The following is a 13,482-nucleotide window of genomic DNA, read 5'->3' on the forward strand; positions in this document are numbered from 1 at the left end:
GCACTTAGCGCTTCAACCTCTGGCACTTTATTGCAACGATTTGGTAGTTGACTATTAGCTTTTTAATACTCTCCTCCGGAACTTGTCGTCTAGTGTGTAACGTTGCTGCCTCTGGATTGCGTGGTCCTGAGTTCGATTCCGGCCGGGTCGGGGATTTTCTCAGCCCGGGAATTGGGTGTTTGTGCTGTCCTCGTTATTCCATCATCATTCAGGAAAAAGCGGGACTAGACAGTGAAAAGATTAGGAATTTGTACGGGTGCTGATAACCACGCTGTTGAGCTCCCCACAAACAAACAAAAAAGATCATTATTTAATGCTCTCATCTATGTGCGGCGTTTCTTTTGATCGTACACTGATACTTCCTGGCTTCCTACAGCTATCGTTATCTGGGTTGGAGTGTCGCCCGACCTTAAAAACCCTCTGTGCACCACACACACACACACACACACACACACACACACACACACACACACACACACACACACACACAGAGTCACCTGACGTGTGGTGCACATCTGACGCATTTGGAGAGATCCTACAGCTTTCAGCGCTATGGCGCAAGTTCAGGAAGTCGCAGCCTAACTGGAAAAATGGTAAACATTTCCAGTTGGTCTCTTATTGTAGCCATAAGCTTCTTTTCAAGGATGTTGATGTATACATTTTACTGTGCCATTGATGAAGACCAGACGACCTACTCCGTGGGTAGAAATACATCCCCAAGCCGTCTGCCGTACTTAATGTTGGTCTGTGTGTGTTATACAGTAAGGCAAAAATTCATCATTTACTCTGCGATGCACGAACACTTCGCCATTGGAACCATGCAGATTAAATTTATACCCCTCTGGAAAGATTACTCAGTTCCACATCTCCAGCGTCGCATGTGCTTTTGCCCATTTTACAGCTTTTGTAGCATTGTTTTTGTCATTAGTCTTCTTTCTAGGTCAACGGGCAGCGGGTGCAGATTCTAGCAGTCTGTTTCTAACAGCTTTATGATGACAGGGGACGATCCATGTGAGAGTCTTTTCAATATCCATCTTGTTTGACGGTAGACGCCTTTTTTCCCACCTCTTCGTTTCTCATTTCTCCCTGCATTTTTGAATATTTTCAGTAACCTCGAAATTGTAGAGTGACTAAAACGTATCTCTCTGCGCACGCGCAGACCAACTGGTGCATGAGCAGGTATAGCAGCTTGCTTGTTCTTTGGCGTTAATTCTAATAACTGTGTGGACACTGCCTCATTGTAGATAACTGGCAACAAGCAGTTGGATGTTGGTGGAAAAGACGGTACGAAGTGAAACTATATATGCAATAATGTGTAATCGACGGCTTAACAACAGTGGATTGGTATAACCTGAAGAAAACACCCGCGAAAGAAGTAATTATTGGTGGAGCAATAAATAATTCCGCCGCCCCGTAGTTGGTTGTCCAAAATGAATGACATATTCAATATCTTAAGGACTATACACATCGGTACCACTTTAAAAAGTATGTGAATATAAGCCGACAATAATTAACGAAGGTTTTTTTTAGTATGATGAGCGTAAAGCAAACACTCATGGTAATACACGTTATTGAAAATACTTTGGTATTGCTGGGGTTAAATTCGATTATTTGGGCAAGTCGCCGCGACCGTCGGAAAGTTACTGTTCAACCGGAAACACCCCTCTTGTTCTGCTAACGCATGTGGCGTTGTTCTCGTGCAGGGTGTTACATGGGCGCGGCTACCCTCTGGCGGCAATGAGGATAACTTAAGTTCCAGTTCTGTCGATGTTCGTTGGTGTGCTCAAAAGCCAGTCAGATTCAATTTAAGCACATATTCGTATTTACTGTTTCTGTGGTACGTTATTGTTTTGGTTGAAGAGCGGTATCGCGTAGCACATGCGGTGTCGCTCGTCTGCAAATACAGGGCGGTGCGTCACGGTCAGGCGCTACAGGTCAGCTGGACGCCCACACGACGCCCAGTGCACCATACTGGCCCGTATCGATTGCCTCGCGGGCGCGCGCCGCCCAGCTTCCGTCCTTAGCAAAACTGTCTCGAAATTGCGCAGGCAGCACCGGCCGTCGTGCACAAAGCTCGACCCGGGTAGCGCGACGTAAGGTACGTGCAGACAAGTGTGCGCGCTTGCGCAATTAGTCAAAAGCCGGGCGCGCTGCCGGGTGAGGGCAGTCGCCATGGAGACGGCGGAGAGGTCGGACGTGAGGCTGCAGCTGGCGGCGACGAAGCGCGGCCTGCCGTGCCTGGTGCTGGGCGGCTACAAGTACAGGCACGTGCGCGACGCGCCCGGCGGGGACATGGTGTGGCGCTGCACCAACAAGGCCTGCCACTGCACCGTGCGCACCGACCCGGGGCTCGGCACCGTCGTCAAGGCCTCCGGCACGCACACGCACGGCGCCGAGTCCAAGGCGCGCCTCTGCCTGGGTAAGCCGAGCCGCCTTCCTACCGAGCGGCGTTGCCACGCGGGGCAGCCCGGGAGGGAGACGTCGGAAATCCTCACCATTCGTTTTTCGAGCTCGCGTTAAGGTCGATCCACACTGGGCATCAGAACATCCCACAGTGGAGAAATCCGTTCACGCTAGCCGTCAGCGTAATGGATCGCAACGCAACGGAAAGTCACCGTCAACGCTTCTCGGGCAGCAGGTACCGTATTGGAGATAGGTGGCCATAAAATGCAGGTGGTAGGGCGATGTGCTGCAGCAAGATGGTCTTGGCACTGCGCTTAAGACTTGGAGAGGACTGACCGCGCTGTTGCCGACGCTGCCGCAATCTACTGGGCAAGCAGCAGCGACCCGGTTGTCTAATGGCGCTATGTTAGGTATAGGTTAAACTGCGATTTTCCGTTATCAGTGATTTCTATGAATGCTACTTTCCGGTAACTGTGATTCTGAACTGCTATTTTTCGCATTTAAGAATCGCAGTTAATCAATTCACAACTTGTGTTCCTGCACTATTTCTGCGATTTTTGCTACTCCGGTGATTTACTTGATTTTTTTTTTGCGACTAACGCAATTTGTGTAGCTTCTACGCTTCACGCGATATCTGCAATTTATCACCGTAGATGTTACACTGTCATCAGTCGTAAGAAAGAAATGATCTGTGTCATGCAACCGAGAAATATGTTAACGCTTGTATAGGCGATTATTTGTGAGTGCCTAATGTAACGTTTCAGTAACCCAACTGAAAAAACGGTACCTGAAATGGTATTATTAATATTTCCAACAATTCTTCCTCAGTTTTTACGTGATACACGAAAGATACGCTGGCCCACAGACAAAATTTAATCTCAACAAATCCGTCAATATTGAGTATATTTTACTTATGTTCTTCCTTTGGCTTCAGTTTTATATTAATGGAACAAGTCAGAAAATATTGATAGTGTGATGTTGAATCGTAACACAAATTACCACATAGTAGCACAGGAATTCGTGTTTAGAATACGGATTCTAACCACGTTGTTACGTTCGCAAGTATCTGAACCATATTGTCAGTCATTCAATACAGCAGTAATTCAAAATATCAGTGATAGCAGAAATGGAAAAGTTGGCGCAGCGTCTTTACACTGTCTTCGTCAAGAAGTAAGTTTAGTTTCCCAGTTCGTGAATGAGCTCTGGGGCATCGTGTATGCAAAGTGAGAAACCTCCCCCCACTCATTTGCTTTCATTACCAGAAGTGTTAGCAATATAATTAACATTATAAAACTGCTAATAATTAGAAGCACCATAAAAGTATAAGAATACTCGTGACTCTCCAGAGGCAGTTCCCATTTCGATTACTTATTGTTCTATGTGCCCATCCACATCTAGAAGAGATAATCGTGAAAATTCAAAAGACGCTTGAAAAATTCGGTGTGTAAAAGAGCCATTATTGATATCATAAGTGTGCAAAATGAGTATTGGTACAGTGTGTCATTGAAGTCATTACATGATTTGAAGGGGATGATAAATTAACCTGAACTACATTGTGAGTGAATTATGAAAATTTCGTTCTGACCTTTCATCCCATAATCAAAAATTTTCTGCCGTGTTTTTAGTGATAGACTTGCTAGAGTTTGCTGATCCGTCCACCCCTCTCTCAATTGTTGGTTGTGATGACCCTGACCTGTAGTGTAGCCCAAGGTCTAGGTTACGTGGGAAGATTGCGTGTTTTAAGGTTCGTGGTGTAGAAGCGAAAACGGTGGAAAGCACTGGGCTTACAGTAACAAGTTGACATTGGGAATTTTACTAATGCAGTACTTAAAAATATAGACAAAAGTGTAACTGCGTATTGTACTGTACGAAAAAATATCCGTCCTGTGAACACAGTTGTTAAACATTGGGTAAAAGATACATAGTAGACACCACATTGCATTTTTAGTAGTACAGTACGATATATGTATGTAATACGCATAAAAATACCCATCGGAGCCTTATCTGTTTTTGAAATTACCATGCAGGTTTACCTTTTATGATGATCGGTGTGTTTAAAATAAGTCACGGAAATTCCAGTCTCCGCGAAAGGTCTGTCTATTAGCATAACCTTTATTCGGCCTTCACATTCCTCGGCTGCACTATTTCTCAGTCGAGTATATAATTCTCTCAGAGCATTTCTTCAACAGTAAGCATGTAATACATCTACATCGTGAGACACAAGGGTCTTAGAAAGAAGTAAAGACGTACGATAACACATGGCATATGGTATCTAATGTTAACTGCGCTTTTTGTTTGCTGCTTGCGACTTCTAGCTGCGACTTGTCGCAGAAATCGCAGTTAAAATCAATAGCTTGTCACAAAGAAAAACAGTAGTACGAACTTATGCCGTCAGATGGCACTCGGCATTGAATGTTATCTGCGCGTTTTAGGTGCTACTTCACACTTTTCACGGAAATCGCAGCTATACTCCGTTCATAATAAGAATAAACCTGATGTAAACAAATACAAACGCGATGATTGGTCAGAAGCCGCAGCACATATACACTGATGTAGGTAGGCTCTTGGAAGTAGGTCCTACATTCGGCCTTCACATTCCTCGGCTGCACTATTTCTCAGTCGAGTATATAATTCTTTCAGAGCATTTCTTCAACAGTAAGCATGTAATACATCCACATCGTGAGATACAAGGGTCTTAGAACGAAGTAAAGACGTAGGATAACACATGCATTAGACATATTATTGCTGAGTTAGGTTAAATGAAAATTATAACATATTCAAATGTAATAACAGTCATAAACGTTTTTCTTAATTATGCTTTGGTTATGTAGTTTTTATTTCAAAAACAGTGTATAGTCACAGCCTTTGCACTGTTGTGCTCTGTGTCGCTGTAGAAAACGGTTAAAAAGTACCGAGAAGTAGGTTCTTAATATTTGTCATAAGTTTACATAGATAATCGGCTTTGAACTTATCCGAGGAACTGTATTAGATACAGATGCAACCAAAGCGCTAGTAGGTAGACAGCGGAATCGGAATCGATAGCGTGACAGCTTGCTGACTTATTGCTGCACTGGTAGGCTGGTTAATCTCGCCTCAGTCAATTTTTTCCTCGTTCAATTTGAATTACCTACATCTCGTAATTGTAAAATTAATCATCATTTCTTATGAATAATGTTAAGTCTTCTTGTTTTTAATTTTGTAAGGCAAAAATGAAAAACTAAAGATGAGTCGTAGAAACATGAAAAACAGTCATTTTCACATCATCGAGCACTTCATACAAATGCTTTATTTTTACATTTTCCACTGCACCATTACAATAAGAACCCAACTGAACTGATCTGGAGCCAAGTTAAGGGATTTGGCCCGAGAGGTAACAGGACCGTTACGCTGCCGATGTACTGGATCTAACGCACGCAGCTTTTTCATATCACTGCGAACGGTGGCCAAGAGAAAATGCGATGCCTTGGTGGCTTCGTGGATTCGGTTGTTGATCGACTCGTTATCAACGTAGCAGATGACAGTTCCCGTACTGATGTATTTCTCGGATTCGGATAAGGAAGGAGCTAAGAGATTACCAGACGATTGACTGTAATTAATACCTTAATTGGCTTCAGTATTCAACAGTACGGTGAAATCCGTGCAGTATGCTTTTGCATCACACATGGTTCGCTCAGAAAAATTACTCTCTGTTAGGAATTTTCATCACTCTTGTTTGTGATGATAACACCGACAAGTGAGAACGAGAGCATTTTGTGCTTTCCGTGTGAACTGCAAGTGCTCACATCATTGGACCGATGGTTCAGTGCTGTCCAAGTTCGATGCGCAGATAAAGCTGTTGCCCCCACATTATCGCTCAGTCCATGTGCATAAAACGTGTCCTTATGAACGTGCTTTACTGTACTGGTCACAACTTGTCTTCCGTTCCACATGAAACAAAATCCAAAGAGATGCAAACAAACGCGGAAGAATACATGGCGGTTCACTTCAGGTTTTATTCTTATGATGAACTAAGTGCAGACAAGAGGGTCACAGGAAGAAGAACGAAATTCGACCAACAGATGGCACACGGCGTTGAAGGTTAAAGACTGCTTGACTCTCCTAGTTGTGACTGAAATCGGAACCAAATTCTATAAAGTTGTTATTGTGATATCTGTGACTTCTCAATCACTGTGACTTCTCAATCACTGTGACTTCTCAATCACTGTGACTTCTCAATCACTGTGACTTCTCAATCACTGTGACTTCTCAATCACTGTGACTTCTCAATCACTGTGACTTCTCAATCACTGTGTTTATTAACAAATACGCGACTTCTTGCTCATTCCTACGCTATATAGTTGCGAGTGAGTCAGCTGCTGCGCGGTTCATGTGAGGTACTGCTGTTGCTTTTGTTAGCATCCTGTTCAAGGAAGCGAAGGGAACAGCAACACGGGTGAGCTTCAGCGTCTTGGCCAGGAACTGCTGCCTTTTGAACACCGTATCTTCAGTTATTTCCGTATTTCTCCTGAACAATAATAGTAGCGTTACACAACGCATCGAAACGATAATGCTGAGCCTCAGTCGTTCGTCGTTCATTGTTTATTCGCGTGATAGAGATCGAAAATAATTAGCTATGCATCCAAGAAATTTTTTAAACGACTGTTCGTAATGATATTGTATTATTAATGTTGATGTAATGATATTGTATTATTACTAGGTACAGGCCAAGTCATTGGATAGGAGTAATTATGATGTACGTGGTGATTCCGTGGTGATGATTGAGATTTTCAGGGATGATGGACAAAGTATTAATATGAGGAGAGGGATTCTGGTCCGGAAATGACAAGAGTCGAAAGTCGTAGGAAATAATGATTCTGATATCTCTTGACAGTGGAATTCACGCCGCGGGACTGTGTCGGTAAGATTGGAGGGTAGGCAACTTTCAGAGGTGGCAGTATGGACCAAAACAAGAAAAAATGTCGTAAACGGCGCCATTAAAGTGTCTACCTCAAGAGCTGTTGGCACTTCTTCAGTGGAAGAGATGCTTCACATTAGCGAAGATGAAAAATGCTTACAGCTGTTAAGGTATGCATTTTAGATCCTTTGTTTATTAGATATTTTATTCTTGTTTTGATCCATACTGAGAGTTGCCTGCTCCAGAATTTTAGAAACAAAAAGGTTTGAAATTGTGTGTTAACTTTGTTGGCAGTTGGAAAGTGCTGTCATGCGCAATTTACACTATCTGCTACTAGAACAGGGCAACAGTTTTAGCCGATAAGTAATAAAGATCTCATCGTTTCCTTTATTTTTCTGAAATGCGGAGGTCGCATCAGGTATTGATAATATTCTCTTGAATCGTATCGATATTTTGAAAGGTTTTAAACGATAGAAAAGTTTTCAACGGTATCTCTCCTTTAGTTTTTCAGTAATGCGCGGAATAGATTGTATGATCTTTGTGAAGAGTGTCCATTATGAATCATGCTTTACCTTGTAAAATTGTACTACGTGTCAATAGAATCTTCTCAGTTTCAATTTCATTGGAGTCGGCGCGGACTTACCGGAACGCGAATGTATTCTCCATCCATCCATCTCATGATGATGAAGTGGCCATGTCTTTCATGGTTGTCTGCATCTAAGGACATCAAACTCTTGCTGCTAAATACCGCGCGCGCGCCGTGTCGATTCGCTTCCAGATGTGTTGGCAAGCAGCATCGAAGGCAAAACCCATATCACTAGATTCGGTATCACTCACCTGGTAAATATTAGTGTCTCAGAAACCACTCTCTGGACAGATCACTACCATGGCTCTGCTGGCACTATGATCATGCTTTCCGTAAAGGACGTTCCCTCATAACACCACATTTATCACTCATTGCTTAACTGGTCGGCGAGACGCTATTTCGTTTCCTTTGGTGTGAACATACCACCAATTGACGAAACGTTCTCATCCGTTCTGTTGGCGTGCAGTGTGGATCATCGTCATGCGTCGGATGAAGTGCCAAACGAAATAGAAGAAGAATGGGTAGCTTTGAGAAATGAAATACTGAAGGCAGCAGAGGATCAAGTAGGCAAAAATACGAGGACTAGTGGAAACCCTTCGTTAACAGAAGAGGTATTGAATTTGCTACGAAACAAGGCCCCGGGAGTAGAGAACATTCTATTAGAACTACTAATAGCCTTGGTAGAGCCAGCCCTGACAAAACTCTACCATCTGGTGAGCAAGACGTCTGAGACATGTGAAATATCCTCAGACTTCAAGAATAATATAATTATTCCAATCCCAAAGAAAGCAGGTGTTACAGGTGTGAAAATTACCGAAATATCAGTTTAATACGTCACGGCTGCAAAATACTAACGCGAATTCTTTACAGACGAATGGAAAAACTGGTAGAAGCCGACCTCGGAGAAGGTCAGTTTGGATTCCGTAGAAATATTGGAACACGTGAGGCAATACTGACCTTACGACTTATCTTAGAAGAAAGATTAAGGAAAGGCAAACCTACGTTTCTAGCATTTATAGACTTACAAAAAGCTTTTGACAATGTTGACTGGAATACTCTCTTTCAAATTCTAAAGGTGGCAGGAGTAAAATACAGGGAGCGAAAGGCTATTTACAATTTGTACAGAAACCAGATGGCAGTTATAAGGTCGAGGGACATGAAAGGGAAGCAGTGGTTGGGAAGGTAGTGAGACAGGGTTGTAGCCTATCGCCGATGTTATTTAATCTGTAGATTGAGCAAGGGGTAAACGATACAAAAGAATTTGGAGTAGGAACTAAAATCGATGGGGAAGAAATAAAATCTTTGAGGTTCACCGATGACATTGTAATTCTGTTGGAGACAGCAAAGGACCTGGAAGAGAGGTGAACGGAATGGACAGTTTCTTGAAAGAAGAATATAAGATGAACACCAACAAAATCAAAACGAGGATAATGAAATGTAGTCAAATTAAATCAGGTGAGGCTGATGGAATTAGATTAGGAAATGACACTTTAAAGTAGTAGATGAGTTTTGCTGTTAACGGAGCAAAGTAACTGATGGTCGAAGTAGAGAGGATATAAAATGTAGACTGGCAATGGCAAGGAAAGCGTGTCTGAAGAAGAGAAATTTGTTAACATCGAGTATAGATTTTAAGTGTGAGGAAGTCGTTTCTGAAAGTATTTGCATGGAGTGTAACCATGTATGGAAGTCAAACATGGACGATACATAGTTTAGACAAGAAGAGAGTAGAAGCTTTCGAAATGTGGTGCTACAGAAGATGCTGAAGATTAGATTGGTAGATCACATAACTGATGAGGTACTGAATAGAATTGGGGAGAAGACGAATTTGTGGCACAACTTGACTAGAAGAAGGGATCGTTTGGTAGGACACATTGAGGCATCAAGGGATCACAAATTTAGTATTGGAGGGCAGCGTGGAGGGCATAAATCGTAGAGGGCATAAATCGTAGAGGGCATAAATCGTAGAGGGCATAAATCGTAGAGGGCATAAATCGTAGAGGGCATAAATCGTAGAGGGCATAAATCGTAGAGGGCATAAATCGTAGAGGGCATAAATCGTAGAGGGCATAAATCGTAGAGGGCATAAATCGTAGAGGGCATAAATCGTAGAGGGCATAAATCGTAGAGGGCATAAATCGTAGAGGGCATAAATCGTAGAGGGCATAAATCGTAGAGGGCATAAATCGTAGAGGGCATAAATCGTAGAGGGCATAAATCGTAGAGGGCATAAATCGTAGAGGGCATAAATCGTAGAGGGCATAAATCGTAGAGGGCATAAATCGTAGAGGGAGCCCAAGAGATGAATACACATGGCAGATTCAGAAGGATATAGGTTCCAGTAGTCACTTGGTGATGAAGCAACTTGTACAGTATTCAGTAGCATCGAGAGCTGCATCAAACCAGTCTTTACTGAACACCACAACTACTGCTAAGAAATCACAGGATACTCGAACACGTTAACTTCAGTGACTTAAAAGGCAATAGGCAAATCTTGAAGGCTAACACTCAGACCACAGTAGTAATTATATGTACAACAATAAATATTTTTAAGGGGTCAAAATCTATGCCTAAGTGACAAAATAAGTAGACATTGAACAAGTTGCAATTAAAAGATATTTTAAAACACATCAAACAATTTGAGGCACCAAAATGTAAATTTAACACTTGAGACACCGAGTGATGGAGAACCACAGGCAATCTAGCTTAGCGGGAGCACATGTCAATGAAGTAACGAGTACCTTACCCTCAGAGGGCAGAACAGACTGTACCAGGAAATTAACAAAGCTCCAACACCCACATCCATAACTATGGATCATTAATCAAGGGTAAACCTTCTGCGTCGACGTTATGCCCAGGTATTGCCGACCAACAGAGCTCTACCGACCACCGGCCGCGTAGGCTGAAATTCAGGTCAGATCGATACCAGAAGTATTGAAGATGCAATTCTGATTCAGGTATAACCAGAAGTGACACTTTGATATTTGATCTGTCGATTTCATGTTTCTCATAATTACACCTATACAACGTTTTGGCAGGATGTTATTTACAATGCTCTAAATACTAATTTATCTAATATTTTCACTCTTGCGCCCCCAATACCTGTTGTAAGGAATTTCTAATTTTTTCTAAACCAAATTTTGAAGCAGTGTAAGTGTACTAAAAGACAATGTAACGTTGATTTTCTTTATTAAAAGAAACACTCAAACTGGAAATAATACCGCCACCAGGAATATTGTTTCTTCATTTCTCAAATCCACTGGGTAAATGTTTAGCAAATAGTGAAGTTTACTGGAATGTGAATATCTAGCCGGTACTGCGTTAATTTTCATCATTTTTAGAATAAAGTGAGCTGTTGTGAGACCACAAATTTTTCGTTCATTAATTATAGTTGCTCCCTTACATACAAATTTTATCCATGCATCATGTGATAGAGACGTGTACGTCACGTAAATTAAGTTACGTGCTCATAACCTAATGGGCAAAAACTTAACAGACCGAAGTCGCACATCCTACCACTGTAGTATAATAAACCACAATCTGAACAACGTCTTTTGAAGAAATCTTTAGTGCAGTGAATCACTGAAACATATTTTCGTAATACGCGCGTATATATATGATAAACATTCATTACGCCGTGTTAGTTTCCAAGGTAGTGGTCCCTTCTGACGTTAATAGCTGGTGAGAGAAGGTAAAGCGTTTGTAACTTTTGTGGCGTGGTGTTTTCACCTTGATTCCGTATGTTCGTAAAATTTGTCTGGTAATTCCAGTAACCGAGGACATAGTCTATAGCAAAAGCCGCACTGCAGCACTCGTCTCCAAGCACGGAGGCGTAGTTGTATCCATGCCGTCCTTGGAGGTTAAAATAACAACATACTTCATACATTAGATAGATTCTAACCTAACCATCTTGCGCCCTTAAGCTCCGTGAACAGCTCCCTGTACGTCACATTCTCTCTCTCTCTCTCTCTCTCTCTCTCTCTCTCTCTCTCTCTCTCTCTCTCTCTCTCTCACACACACACACACACACACACACACACACACACACACACACACCCCTCTCTCCCGCTTACTGCGACCGACAGCCTACCAATGTGGTCAACAACCTGCTCCAAGAAACTACAACCAAAGATTCAAGTAATAGGCGACCGAAGCGTCACCCGGCGACGAGACAGAAACGGATCGCGCCAGTAAGCAAAGCTGTATCTCACACAATGATCTAGAATGCAAACTGCAAAAATTCTAACAGGTGGTAGATACTACAAATCGCACTCTCCCTAAAGAAGTTTGTAAAGAGAGAGAGTACTAAAATTTTGTAATGGGTCAGTCTTGGATTCGTAACACCAACCAGAGGAGGAGGAGGATTTAGGGAGCAGAGATGACTACTAAGACCTCCAACTGGTTACAAACTCAAAAATGGTTCAAATGGCTCTGAGCACTGTGGGAACTGCTGTGGTCATCAGTCCCCTAGAACTTAGAACTACTTAAACCTAACTAACCTAAGGACATCACACACATCCATGCCCGAGGCAGGATTCGAACCTGCGACCGTAGCGGCCACGCGGTTCCAGACTGTAGCGTCTAGAACCGCACAAACTCATAGTTGTGAAATAAGGAATGATATTGGTCTGAAAATCATTCTTCAGAAAATAGAGTAGTGAAGAAAGAAATGGCATGAACACATTCAAAGGATTCCAGAAGAACGAATATCTAAAACATGTAGAAATATACACTTCGAAGGAAAAGGAGTGTCGGGTGTTCTAAGACTACGTGGAAAGATAAGCTGCAGTCTACTTAAAATTGACTATTACTGATGATGATGAAACAGCTATCTCGTAGCACCTGCACAAAATGATATTCTGATAACATTTCGCATTTCACGCAGCATCTGCCATTAGCGTTTATCCAATGACGACAACCCACCAGTAGCAGGCTGAAGATTGTTACCCAGTAACTGCACTTCCTCGAGAAAGTGCGGAGAAACAGCCATTTAATAAGCGGACGCGAACACGAACACTTTTCGACAATATTCAGCCATAGTTGGACACCAGAATCGTCGTGAAGATACCAGCAGAAGAGGAATATGACACGGTCTAAGAACTCGGAATGTTTCGCTGTAAATGACAACGGCCACGGATGTCTGCAGAGTTACGTATATGGAGCAACACAGTGTACTGTGGCTGCGAGCGCTTTAGAATTGATGCGGCAACTCGACAGTCAGTTACGCGGTAACGTATCTCCGACGACGACGTGCAGCTGCCGAGAAGGCGAGTTGTAAAAGAGCTCGATAAAAGGGAAAGAGACGGGCGGTGTGAGACTGCGCGGCCGAGGAAGAGGCGGAGGAGGAAGGCGGCGCCGGAGGGAGAACGGGGATGGAGGGCGGAGGCCGGGCCGCCATCGACCGGCCGAGGCAGTCGCGTGCGGGTGCGACATGGAGACGGTGCAGCTGGTGCTGACGCGGCGCAACCGGCCGTGCGCCGTGCACAACGGCTACCGCTACCGCGTCGACCGCGTGGGCCGCGGCGGCACCGTCGTGGGCTGGCGCTGCGTGCGCGACTACTGCGACCGGTGCCGCGGCCGCATGACCACCTGCGGCTCCGCC

The 13,482-nt window shown here is 43.3% G+C and overlaps 1 protein-coding gene across 14 annotated transcripts in view; it reads left to right on the forward strand.

Annotated features, from left to right (window-relative positions):
• The window catches only part of LOC124711198 (protein bric-a-brac 1-like), a 448,529-nt gene that overhangs the window by 385,196 nt on the left and 49,851 nt on the right, over positions 1 to 13,482 (forward strand). The window contains exon 1 of one of the 14 annotated variants that reach the window (XM_047241135.1): positions 2,158 to 2,419. The exons of the other annotated variants lie outside the window; for them this stretch is intronic. Within the exon in view, the coding sequence (XP_047097091.1) occupies positions 2,173 to 2,419 (247 nt within the window). The 5' untranslated portion in view covers positions 2,158 to 2,172. Of the gene's footprint in view, positions 1 to 2,157; positions 2,420 to 13,482 lie in introns of those variants that run through there. 14 annotated transcript variants of the gene reach the window in all.

The sequence above is a fragment of the Schistocerca piceifrons genome, chromosome 8 (genome assembly GCF_021461385.2).
Source record: "Schistocerca piceifrons isolate TAMUIC-IGC-003096 chromosome 8, iqSchPice1.1, whole genome shotgun sequence".
Lineage (NCBI taxonomy): Eukaryota > Metazoa > Arthropoda > Insecta > Orthoptera > Acrididae > Schistocerca > Schistocerca piceifrons.